This window comes from Glandiceps talaboti, chromosome 10 (genome assembly GCF_964340395.1).
Source record: "Glandiceps talaboti chromosome 10, keGlaTala1.1, whole genome shotgun sequence".
Lineage (NCBI taxonomy): Eukaryota > Metazoa > Hemichordata > Enteropneusta > Spengelidae > Glandiceps > Glandiceps talaboti.
Window position 1 is genome coordinate 6,720,807 of NC_135558.1, and position 13,910 is coordinate 6,734,716.

General features: G+C 36.1%; 1 protein-coding gene across 3 annotated transcripts in view; it reads left to right on the top strand.

Annotated features, from left to right (window-relative positions):
- Positions 1-11,068, top strand: part of LOC144441068 (uncharacterized) — a 51,030-nt gene extending 39,962 nt beyond the window's left edge. For all 3 annotated transcript variants that reach the window (XM_078130592.1, XM_078130590.1, XM_078130591.1), the window contains exons 3-9: positions 1,779-1,838; positions 2,832-3,164; positions 5,522-5,869; positions 6,973-7,068; positions 7,405-7,555; positions 8,299-8,407; positions 9,547-11,068. In XM_078130592.1, coding sequence (XP_077986718.1) covers positions 1,779-1,838; positions 2,832-3,164; positions 5,522-5,869; positions 6,973-7,068; positions 7,405-7,555; positions 8,299-8,407; positions 9,547-9,600 — 1,151 coding nt within the window. In that variant the 3' untranslated portion in view covers positions 9,601-11,068. The remainder of the gene's footprint in view (positions 1-1,778; positions 1,839-2,831; positions 3,165-5,521; positions 5,870-6,972; positions 7,069-7,404; positions 7,556-8,298; positions 8,408-9,546) is intronic.
- Positions 11,069-13,910: the final 2,842 nt, after the last annotated feature.

Here is a 13,910-nt window from a genome sequence, read left to right on the forward strand (position 1 = left end):
AACATTAGTATAATCGCAAACTGATTTCATTTCGAGGGCCGAATTGCGAAGGCCCAAGCTTCGGCCTTCGATCACTCGGGCCTTCGGCCCTCGATATCAGTTTGCGATAGTGTTGCGCCGGATCGGAGTTTAGATAAAACGTAGGGGGGTAAAAGGCGCGAGCGACTGTCGACAGTCTAGTGAGGGCCATGGAAATAGTTCCTTGGAACTAATCAAGTCCATGGACCACATATGCAAATAATTAAGACAAATTTGGGCGGGTACGAGTTTCACGATAACAGCAATGTTCGTTCTGTCAAGCTTGACTAATACATAGATTGTGACAAACAAATACACATGACGTCAGTGGAAGTGTCTATGTTGTATTCAGATATATGTACTTGGCCTTGACAATAGTTGCAATGCCAAACTTACTCGATCAAATTTCAGGAATCGTGTAGCAATCACATCTAAATGGCGCACTCTCCCTTTATGACCACCAAAATAACTGGTTACGTTCAAGTTCAAAACTTTTCAAAGTTTCGGAAGGAAAATTATTTTTAGCTTTTATACTTATAATGAACAAAATACTCACTATGTTAAAACGAAAACTTCAAATTTTCGAGTTTGTTGTAACATATAACAATTAACATGCAAAAACAAGTGATGAGATCTCATCATCAGTACATGAACTGTCGATGTCATTATATGTTGTCTACATAAATTGATGATGTCATTGCAAACTTGTGACTACACACACAGTTTGGGCAAAGTGCCTAGATATGGAAAAAAAATTGCCGACACCAATAGTATTCGTAACTATGACACATAATATTTTAAAAGTAACTACCTAAAATATCAAGTTGGAAGCAAAATTAACAACAATACATTTAAACTCCTCGACAATCCATATCACTAGGCGTCTAATTTTATTCTCCGCGAGGCACTGAAATTTAAAAAGAGAATTTAAAATGAAAAGCGTGTACAGGTTTATAACATGTTACAGATGTAGCTCTCGAGGTCAAATGTGTGTATGTGGGTGGTTGTGAAGGCTTATCGGTTAATACGAAACGACTATTAAGATTCGGGGAAGAACAGGACACACTGAATATTGATGTTTTAGCTTCAACATAGGTGTTGTGAAGAAAATCACGTTTTGCTTGTTATCTGATATATACAAGTGTCTATCCCCACATCTATTAATTATAAGCTTTCTAATGAGACTTGAGCTTTGATCTTGACCAGCATTTTCAAGATCAATATACCACAACCCAAGAAATGTAATACACAGAAGTTTCAGAAAAGTATCTAATTGTAATACCTTGACCTTTGACCCCATAGTCAATGTCGAATAGCAGACTGAATTCGAAGTTTTGTATCTAGCTAGATACACCATTCAAGTGTCTACACCTGCTTTAACGTTTCAAGGTCATCTTTCTGTTTAAAACTGACCTTTGACTTTTACTACCAATCTTGAGGCTTGAATAGTTATTTGCTAAATAAAGCTATTAGTAAATACTTTTGATTGATACACCATTTAATTACATGTTGAAAGAGAAAGGCTGTCTAGTCAGATCGACCTCGTCTCATATGGACACGTCTCGTAATATGTATAGTCGAAGTCAGTTTTCTACTGTAGTGTGTTTGTATCAATTAATATCATTCTATGTATCATGTTATGAACTTGTCATTGAATTGTAGGACCACAATTTAGACATCAGTGAAGAGCACAGTAGCTACGTCTTCGAGTGCAGAAGACTTGTTTATTTTGAATAACCGCCTGTTCTCTTTCTTCTAAGGTCTAACAGAATGGCCATCTGGACTCTATGCACTACCAATGCCTCGGACCGGTTGCCCAGGTAAAAAGTGTTTGGTCCCCAACGTGTGTCCTTTAACACTTGTTGATGTAACTTATAATACTGATGGTTCATTTGCATAATTAATGATTTTCGATGATTAGGCAATATGGAAGCTTCTAATTTCATGTAGTTTCATATAATTAATTTTCCAATTAAGGGGTACATCGTGTATGATAGCTACAGCTCAGAATTAAGCATTCCAACAATGTGTGTAGGAACAAAAATGTATGGTTTTGCCGTTACGGGAGGGAGACATTCAGTTTACATCTGGTTTATAGCAACCAACTGCAAGAGAAGACATGTGTACTATTATAGTACTGTAGATAAGTGAACAGTGACTGCTTATTCAAACGTTACATCTCGTTGCTATGATACCGTATAAACGTGTTGGTACGAACACTCTTTTTGTGAAGCAAAACGATAAAATAACATTATTTGCGGTTTAACCGTACAGAAGGTTGCAATATCGTTTGCGTTTAGTATTAAGTATACCTTAAAACATGCAGTTTTGTTTTACCACTAAGAACAGACGCATTGAAAACATTTCTTTGAAATTAAAATCTGAATCTTGTTATGTAATAAGGTAGAGCATTTTTAATGAAGAACGTTTTAAAATAATGTTATGCTAATTTACTTACATTATTCATAAATACTATAATAGGTGATGCTATGAGGTCAATTTTACCAGTTTCACTATATAGATTGTTAAATCGATGTCTATAGCATTACCACGACAGCTGGACGAGACATCCTCCATGTAAAAGATTCCTCTGCAGGCTTTTTTTTCGTATTCAGAATTAATTTTGTAAGTTAACGAAAAGTCACTGTAGTCATGAAGAGCAGCTTATTTCTTTCGTCAAATAAAATGGGTTCAACTTTATCATGTTCTATGCCTTTGTAATTATCTTTGAATATTGTTAATTTTAGGATTATGTTTTTGACATTCTTCTCCCTGTTATATATTCACACAGAGTATCACATGTTTTCTTTCAGGTCCTTCTGAAATATGGGAAACAACGTCTTTGTATTTCAACCTGACTACAGAGATCGGAGAAACTGTTTCAATTCTAGGAAAAGATACGCATTTGTCAATAGATATTGAGAGTGATTATGTACGTTTTGATGTATGTAGTAGAACTCAAGGAGATTTCATTCAAGAAAGCAAAGATGAACGGGCAGGAAATTGGCCCAAGGGAAGATATTGCATATTACATGTAAAACAGTTGAAGGTAGAGGAAGTTCCGTACGTTCCAGTAGAGCCAACATTTGCAGCTACGATTGCATCAACGGTACACGCACAGAGCTGTCCTGACGGCTTCACAAAAGGTGAGCTATCTTTACTTGTGAGCGTAAGTACGGTGCTACAAGAACAAATAGTTACATTTGACTTTTAAAAAATATACTTTTAGGAGTTTTTCTTTATATAATTTAATTGCAACAACTCCATTTACGATATTTCCCAGTGCTTATTACAGCCTGTTCCAAGTTACCGTTCACTTGCTCTTTTTGATCCAACCACGCAGAAACAAATAAGAAACTGCATATTCTACTCTATGTTAAGATAGAAAGACTGCAATTTCTCGCTATATGTTGTCTACGATGAAATAAATAATTTAAGCCTATTGCAACTAGATGCACACACGGGCCCCAATATTTTGATGTCTACATTTGACGGATGTCTGTTTTGGGTACATTGGTTCATTTCATTTTAGACACCAGATTTAAACTGAATGCCTTCCATAAGGTTAGTCTTGAGACCCGCATAACATTGCTATTACACATCAGAAAGTTTACATACTTCATGGTATGCATGGTAACAGTTGAACTAACTTTAATACAGTGAAGTGATAAGGTATTATTGCCCTACTTCGTCCCTGGGTAAAGTGTATACATTCTTGTTTCGATCGAGATTGACAGACACACCATCTGCTCCAAATCGTATACATGCGTGAAAGGTGTGGAGTGAGCAGATGATCGTGACTGTATATTTTTGCAATAAAGCTTACAGATGATGTGTATTTTCAGTGCTCACCTCCTTGCTTTGATGTAGTAATCTTCAGATTCAACAAAAATATCAATACAAACACTTGAAACCCCTGAAAACAGAGTCTTTCTCAGTGTAGAACAACAGCTTGATACATAGGTACCTTAGCTTCCGGCCTGGTTTACCTTACATCGACGTTGGTGGTGCACTTTTTAAAAATGTAGCATGTGTGCGACCAGACGATCTATCGATTAATTATGCAAATTGATCATTAATATTCATGGCGTTTTTACCAAAACCTAATCAGTTCTTGCCATTACTCAACAGAACATTTGTGCCAAATTTCATTTGAATTGGGCCAGCCGTTTTGGAGAAAAAGATGACACAGACAGACATAAAGACACACATACACACAGTACATCTCTTCCTTTTTATGGAAGAAAAAATGTCTGCTTTTTATTCAATCTAGCTAAAAAAAATATCTTAAAGTGTAGCATGTGCAGTTTCTTAGTGTTTTTTGCTGGTTTCTCAAATAGCCGGTAACGGTAACATGAAAGAGCTGTATCAACTATATTTGAAAAAAATATATAAATTTAAAAGAGAAGCTGACGTTCTGTTTCTGAATTGGTAGCAGCTGATTTAGTTTTCTCGACATTTACCATTCAGGGATGAAATATGAAAAAAAATGTATAATACAAGTTTTGGCGGGAACTATCCTGAAAATCAAAAGTTGCTCTTTGACCTTTGGTAGACACAAATCTTTTGAGTGGAAAGATTGGGAAATTGATGCTGTGTATGTGATTGAATTCTCATAAATTCTGGGGGGTTTATGCACGGCAAGCAATTTACTTTTACAGTTCCCTATAAAACCAAGATTCAAATAGAATTTCTGAGACAGTATTAATCACTTCGCAAAGTGTTGAGAAGGGAATATTGTTTGGGGGTCACAGAAAGGCTTGAACACTAACATTTTTTTCATTAATTGAGAGGTTGTTTGAAAATGTACGTTTTGCCGACAATTATTAATATTTTATGACATACATAAAGAGAAAAGGTTCATGACAGATTTTTTTCGCCAATCTAGTTAATGAAATTTCAAAAAGACCAATAGAACCAGTCAATTGTAGTAGTATATAGGTCATGTCATTGTAACTAGGTTGTCAATCAACCTCAAGAAAATGCTGATTATAGTTAGTTAAATCAATCAATCAATCAATCAATCAATCAATCAATCAATCAATCAATCAACCAACCAACCAACCAACCAACCAACCAACCAACCAACCAACCAACCAACCAACCAACCAACCAACCAACCAACCAACCAACCAACCAACCAACCAACCAACCAACCAACCAACCAATCAATCAATCAATCATAATTCTATGGAGCCAGATTACAAAGCAACAGTACTGTCAGTGGTTTAAATTTAGCTTCAAATTGTTATTGAAAGTATTCAGATTTGATGCTCGCCTTATGTCTAGGTAAAGAATTGCACAGTTTAGGATCACAGTTTCAAAAAACAAGGTCGGTGTTTAAATTTTTTTTTTGAAAGCAGCTGCAGCAGACGTATTAGCTGGACAAATCGATCAAGTCACGCATGACCAAATAGTGACTGACACGTGATCAATATCTTTCACTACACACTTTTCATCATACCTAGGAAACGTGACAGATTGTAAACTATTATTCTTATAGGAACGGTGCCATGGCCTAACGGGATAACGTCACTAGAGGGCACTCTTTCACCTTCCGGGTATATGGATGGTAGATTGAGTTCTTTTTCTTGCTGTCGGGAGCCAGCGATTGCGAATGAAGCGGTCGAATTTCCCATCACAAGTCCATTTTATACGCTTCAAGCTGGGAGTAGTTGCCAAGAAATTAAAGGAATGACGGTAAAAACAGAATACTTGGAATGGAGCTACAGTAATAATGCAATCAGAGACACTGAAAATCAAACAAGCCATGTTGTGCCCGCCATCGTTGAGGGCGGAAATTACAAGAAGGAATCTTACTGCTATTACACTCGTGCTGATATCCCAAAAGGTAAAGCAATAAATTTGCAACAACAGTTTAGTCATACTGTGCTGGGTAATATTTTCTTTTTTTTAGAATATATTAAAATACGACGGAAGTAACGGTGCCGCGGACATTAGAACAAGATGATATATTAGTGTCAAAATTAGACAACAGGTCGAAAGTATCCGTCAAGTTATAAAGGTGTTTTTGTAAACGCGTGTACAACAACGAACGATGTAAGGTAGCACTGAATTTCTTCATAATTAATTTCAGAATTGGACAAATATTAGACATTTCGGCAGCTGCTGAATATTTTCTTTCATTATGTCAATATAAGATGGTCGCATGCATACGTGTAAACGCTTTGGTATCTCGATCTTTTTGCACCCTCAAAATGGACTAACAGCTTTAACGAGGGCGGGAAATCAAAACCATCCTTTATTTCCATATGCAGACGATAATCTCTCAGAGAGCGAACAACTGACATTCACAGGCGGGGAGAAATATAACATTTTACGATTAATCATTACGTCTGCTCTTAACATGTCAAAAAAGGTGGCGCGCTAAGCCGTATAACGGTGGCAAGGGAAAATTAATGATCTGCACCAAATATGAACTTCTACTCCTTGGATCACAAACTCCCACCTCTTACTATTATGTATAAAACATGAACATCTTTAATTTACCGTGTTTCCCCCATGGGAGTGGATTTCAACGAGGAAGCCTTCTTTTACGATGTTTAATCTATGTAAAGCTTAGCCTTAGACCAGTCATTGCAAGAAATATTTGACGACCCACTTTTGTAAGTTGGTTACATCCGGGATATAACGTGAATCCCAATTTTTAGGTCGTATTCAATTATTTAAATCTTGAAAATAAAGATGTGTCGTGTCAGAATTCTATGGACAACATATTTTGAGTGAATAATTTTGGCGGGAAGTTACAGTCATGATCGAGAACTAATCCACGGAGTCTTGTTTTTTCAAACTTTATTCGGGAAAGACTCCCCTGATTTTATATAGTTATTTCAACCAACTGTTCGACGATTAAAATATACTCATCCGAACGTGATTAATACATTCGAATAGTTGTCTGAGTTAACATATATAAATTCTATTTTTTTTTTACAGAAACGTATGTAAGTGATATTATACCAGGAGGCAACATAAAACTCATTATACTCAATGCGACGGAAGACACACCAGCGTTGTTAGAAACAGCAAATGGTACGTAAGACATAGTATACGACCGTCAATTTACTCAAACATTCGTTTGAATGACAGTGACAAAATGCAATAAATATAAGGTCACCGTAGAGGGACAGTAGATCAAATCAAAGACAATATCTCCTCAAAAGGTCAAACTTACATAAAATTTCAGACATGGGGGGGGGGGGGGGGGGCTCTCTGTTAAACACATTTTCTTGGCAGTTTTCTTTTGACGCTTATCACGTCGATCTTTTCACGATGTTTCCTCTTTATATGTTATTCACTAGGATACAAGACTGCACACATTCACATTGATTATAAACCTATCTTTTTTTTTTACAAACAAACATGTAGATTTGCCACCACCACCAGACTACACTCAAATTAAAATAGCAGTTGGAGTGGTCGTTATTGGAACACCGGGTATTACATTACTTGTGTTATGTATTTGCCGAGCAAGGAATATACACATGAAAAGGAAATTTCTAACAAGAGATAGTTACAGGTAAGGTTATCACTATACACATAAAATACGCACAACTTACCTTACAGTCCATTTTTTTCGGTGTGGAAGCATAAAATACTCGGCTGTTTCAAAGTCAATACTTCCTCCTGTTATTGGGCAATGCCTGTTGGATGGTATGTAATAAATACATAAATAAATTATACAAGCGATAGGGAATAGTCACTGCGAGAGATGATGCATATTATTACCATGAACAAGGACTGTGATATAATAACACAAAGTTGAAACTTACAAAACATATACCACAAATGTTCATCAACTTCGTAATTCCACAGACGGCGAGGGACAGAGTCCTTTTCAAGACATTGTATTCTTGTCACGTTGCATACAGTTTTTACGCGATATGTACAACTTTGAAAGATGAATCCTTGTAGACGATCTACTTCACTTGCATAGCCAGCGAGTGGTTAGGAAATCGTCGACCCATCTGTCTGTCTGTCTATATACTAAATTAATCAACGGGCCTGTATAGGTTACTGGTACCATATAGATTTATTCATCATAAAGATAGTTCTCGTTCAAGCAAATACAGAAAGAAATCTCCAATTAAAAACATATGACAAAATTAACAGGATGCTTTTGTAAGTATTTGTAACTATATATCTAAGACAGATAAACATGAAGTTCGTGTACAACTCTTGCCTTTTTTTATAAACTCACTAAGTATAATGAAATATCGGTGGCTTTTTTACAAAATGAAGTCACTCTGCATGTCATTTCAGAATGACGTCATTCACCTACCAATCATCGTTCACCACCAGACGATATTCAAATTCGCCGCCTTCTTCTGATAGCATGGTGGAAAAACCACAAAAGGAATTCACCTACAAGGTAAGTTTTAATCACGTCTATTCAAAGCAAAAGGGAACTTGCAATCCAGACTGAGCATGCTCGGACGCAAAGGACTGTGGGATTACCTGTGGTTATTATAATCTGGAGCTACTGATAAAATAAACCTCCCACAATTGTCAGAGTAACTATGAATTGATTATTTGTGGTTACAAACAATGTATCAACATTGTTTACAATACTAATTGATAAGTATTTATTATCACATTTCCCATGATGCAACATTCAACATGGCGGGTTTGCAAGTTCCCTATTCCTCCATTGATTTCGTGCATTGGGGAGTACAAAACACGGGCAGCGATAGAATCTGATATTTACACAAAGGTCAAACAAATGTGGCTGCATTTTATGACAATTTGCGAACGTTTCAATTTCATACATTTGTGTGCAAATTTGGTCAATATTTATGTATTTATTCCAAGGATGACCTACGGGACTAGTCCCATTAACAGGCTCCAACAATAAAATCGTAAAACAAACACCACAACATGCGCAAAATAAAAGTGCGCTTAAATGGGAAGACGGACACATTACAATATTCACACTTAAACTCATCAACTGAGAAAAAAAGTCAAAACACATGAATCTAAAACAATCTGACGAAGTAAAGTCTTAAAACATGGCATGCATAGCGCTGAAATATCAATTATTGAATATCTGATTGACAAAAAATATTTAGAGCTGTACATATATTATTTACTCCCTTTTATGTCGGTTTTCTCGTTGTGTGTGATCGGCCATATCTAAGTTTGTGTTATTACCAACAACAGATGTACCGAGAAAGTCGATTAGATAAATTGAGTCCAACATCTTCTGATATGTTTTGGGCTTCATTTTCTTAGCAAATGAGATAAATTTTACATCGCAATCAAGTTCTCTTTCAAGACTTCAAAAACACTACAAGACAATAATTGTTATCCAAAGTTTTTGATATGTTGCATCTTATCAGCAAAATATCAATGTGTAAGAAAATAAAAACCCAAAATAGGTCAGGTGTTGTCCCGCCATTCTCTTATTTTCGAATTAGTCATGAAGATGTTCGAGTCTGAAACATTGAAACGTCTGTCGTTCTGGTATGTTCAATAATCAGGTTTTGGCGTTACCTTTTTTTTCATTATTAGTTTCAGAACCACCGGCTAAGGATAGAAAATCCGTCAGTAGAGTGTGAGGTGTGAACGGCTCCAGCAGAAATTTGGAACAATCGAATTGGTGGGGATTATTCCCCTCAAAAGGGAAAGCGTACATCATTTGTGTGATATGAAACTGTTGTTGAGATAAAAATGTCAAGACATACTTTGATGTATTTGGCATCATTACAAGCTATCAACGGGAAAGTACGTGTATTTAACTGAACGGTAAGGAGCACATGGCTGACGTCCAAATCGTAAATTGGTTCCTGTAAAAAAATGATCGGTGAAACATCTTTATTTTACTTGCGAGATATTCTGAAATCTCACTCATTTTATGTTGTTCAGTACATCCGTCATCCACCTGAAGTCCGTGACATCGTACAATGGCGCCAAAAGTGAGGATTATACGTCTTCAAATCTGTGAAATCTACTTGAATCTACGAAGATGCAACATTTCATATTGTTTGGCGCCCTCATCGTACAAATAAATGTCGCTTATCGTCAACATCTGACCTACTACACTGTGCAAGTAAATATATAGCTGTCGCTTTTACTCGTCTCCTAATGTAATATGCCGGTTTAATGAATGCTTTATCTCATCATTACGCCATAGCAATACTATATATATATAATCTATGTCTTATTTGAAGACCATGGTGCGATTTGACCGTTAGTATGACTTGCCTCGAACCCGGAGTGCCATCAGAAAGTTATTAGGACTTTGGTTCAACTTCGCGTGGTATTTATGATCAAAGGCATTGAGCTACCACTTGGATTATTCGTATTTTAACAGAGGAATACCAAAGAACAATTTTTAGAACGATTTGTGCCGTTAAAATAGTGGTAAACGACAGACACGATACTGCTTTAACTTTATTGAGATAGCTGCTGTAGCGCCCTCTGGTGATATGGTTGACACCATATGGCGTAGGCAACTTGTAACGTTCAAATTCTTGGTGGGCGGAGTTTTCTATTTCTTAAATATTTTCTGCAATTCATCATATTAGCACATTTTTTAGACTGATTATTCAGTACTTAATTTTACGCTAAGTTATTATTCAATAAAAGTTCCCAAGGTGTAAATATACATGTATAACACATGTCAGGTTTAATTGGAAGAACAGAGCTGATGAGGTTATTGTGCGTTGGGATACTGAAATCGAGATACAACATTTACGAAGTGCACTACATTTTAGCGAGAGGTTTGGAGATAATGATATGCATACATACATAGATAGATAGATACATAAATACATAGACACATAGACACATAGACACATCACATACATTGTTCAATCTGAACTAGTCGAGTCAGTGACCCCGACACATTATATATTCAAGAAAAAAGTACAGTTGAGAAAGAGAAGAACAACAGAGACAATTTTAATAACAGAAGAACAGATTTAGAAACAAAGAGGCGAAGGTGTGAATTGTAAGTCCGACATTTGTGGCAATAAGTTTGACAACTTTGAGCATGCAGGCTAGGCTTCCAGTCCAAATATCATTTGTGATATCTTTTGATGACAAAACTGAAACGAAAGAAAGTATGACGACGTTGACCATATGATAGCTGATATGTGAAGCAAGAGTGTAATATGTAAATAGACATTCCAGAAAAATAGAAATTGTGTTATTAACAGATTGATGTATTTTGGGAAAGGTGTGTCCGTTGATAACGATATGTGCTAGTAACTGTTACTTGTTATCGCCTACATATCAAGATTTGTATACTGTCTATAAGTACAGGACAGACAATATTTTGTCATGAAAATACTGTCAGGTCATACCTAAATTTGGATGCAACGCACAGCGCATTCACTGATTTACTTAGGACGAGTTAGATATGTATACTGTTGACATGGTGAAAACCCTAGTACGTCTTTATTCAACAGCGCCACCATGTGTCGAAGCACAGTAGCTAGAATGAACAGACGAATGACAAATGAACCTCTCAGCCTCTTTAATACTGCTTGTTTTATTTGTTTATTTATTCATTTTAGTGTTTATTTACTTATTTGCTTTTTATTTGAAAAGATTAAGTTCTTTTGTCAAATTTCTGAAAGTATTAGTTATTAGTTATAATATTTCCCCCCCAAAAAAACACTGTTCAATCTAAAAATGTTTTCAATTCAAATATGGCGAATATAGAATTATTGATGCTATATTTAACTACAGATAAAATCCAAAAGCAGGCGAGTTTCTTTTACTCAGATCTGAAATGGTAGCAAAACACTTGTACTCCAACTAAAATGTCACGTGCGTAGCGCAGAAATTGGTTGGCGTTGACCCATCACACATCAATCCTGAATCGGTTGTCAACCGGTATTGTTATGTATTCTTCAATCTTCCACCAAAAACCAAGTAACAATAGACTTGGGGATGTAAGAGTTTGGGCTCTGCTTATATTGATGTTTCAACCGCCATAGTAAAACTTTTCTACAGTGATCCGAGTAAAAAGCAAAAATGCCCAATCTCATTCGGATGTCTGGTAAGTTGTGCCTAATACGAAGAATACTTCCATAGATGACGCGTTTTTCAACAATCAACAATTGTCAAGGTATCACTAATCCGTCCAATCCGATTTAGTAGAGAAGATACAAATTAATGCCACCAGCATGGGGCAGGCATTACTGGTACATCAGGTCAATCGCTTCTGTCTCGTTTAAACCAATTACAAACAAATTGAATTTTAGGAAAGCGAATTAGTTATAAGTGCTTGAATTAATGATGTTCTATTCTAAGCTTGCGATTCGGTCAGTTTTCTCCACACATGTATGATGTACAGAGGCAGTATGCATGGTTGTATGTTAGACCCCAGTATGCCGTCCCTCATTAGGGTAACACACACAGTTCTGGCTGATGTCACACTATGTGGTATTCCTGTAAGTCTTTTGTTATTCAAGTAATTTCTTAGCAATACTACAACATGGTACAGTTGCTGTGATTGAAGATTCAAATGGGTACAAAAACCCCACATTTCTACAGTTATAAAATTGTTGACCTTCAAGTTTCACTATACTATAATTACGTATATACACCAAACTAAATTACAACATCCACCATTAAATCAATCAATCAATCAATCAATCAATCAATCAATCAATCAACCAATCAATCAATCAATCAATCAATCAATCAATCAATCAATCAATCAATCAATCAATCAATCAATCAATCAATCAATCAATCAATCAGTACAGTCCGCCACACCATCAAATACAGAGTGAAATGTGCATGTCGTTCAGACTTGCAACATTATAGCTGTAACCTATTTCAACCGACTTCTACAATGTTTATGTTTCGTGTCCCCACCAAATTTGAAGGTATGGGGAACATTTATTATAATCATCTATTTTCTTATATAACACGACACACTTACGTCTCAGCGAGTTATACAGCAGACTAAAACAACAAAGAACCCAGCAAAATAAATAAAGACATAGATGTTACTGTCTTCATTCATCCACACTATAATGCATTTTGCAATACATGCATTCTATACCGCAAATAAATGAAGGCACAAGGAATCGAAAGTAATTGTGTTTTTTGTCATTCAGTTTACATCATTGTGGTAACAACGGTGTTATGGATGGCATTTCGTTTTTGGTACCAATGGTGATATGGTAGGCATTTATTTACAGCTGGTACCAGTGTTGTTATGAAAGGCAGTTTACATCTGGTACAAATGGTGAAGGCATTCAGTTACATCTGGTACTAATGGTGATATGGAAGGCATTCAGTTACATCTGGTACTAATGGTGATATGGAAGGCATTCAGTTACATCTGGTACCAATGGTGATATGGAAGGCATTCAGTTACATCTGGTACCAATGGTGATATGGAAGGCATTCAGTTACATTTGGTTACATTTGGTACTAATGATGGTATGGAAGGCATTCAGTTTACATTTGGTACCAATTGTGTTAAAGAAGTAACATGAATGATATTCATGCCCGTTAGGTATAAATCCCATATTTTCTGTGCGAACTATGTGTTAACAACATCATCCGATCAGTATAACCATACAATTACTAGTAACAGTGCTCTTCTATCACGTTCTTTCATAATTTTGTCTCAATTTGGTATCATTACAAAAGACCAAGTTCATAGGCTTGTTAGTAGAGGACTCGCCAAATTGCCCCTTTAAAAACTATCAATGTGGTGGGATCGTAACACCGAAATATTTTCTGGCTCTAGTGGGATTACTTAGTAGGCTCCCTAATATTCCTCTGTAGCTAATGAAACAATATGAAGTCTGAGGTTGATATTTTTGTACGTACGTCACGTGGTTTTGCAACCTGGTTTATTATGCTGTACCTTACCTTTGCACAACATTTGAATAATATTAGTCTGC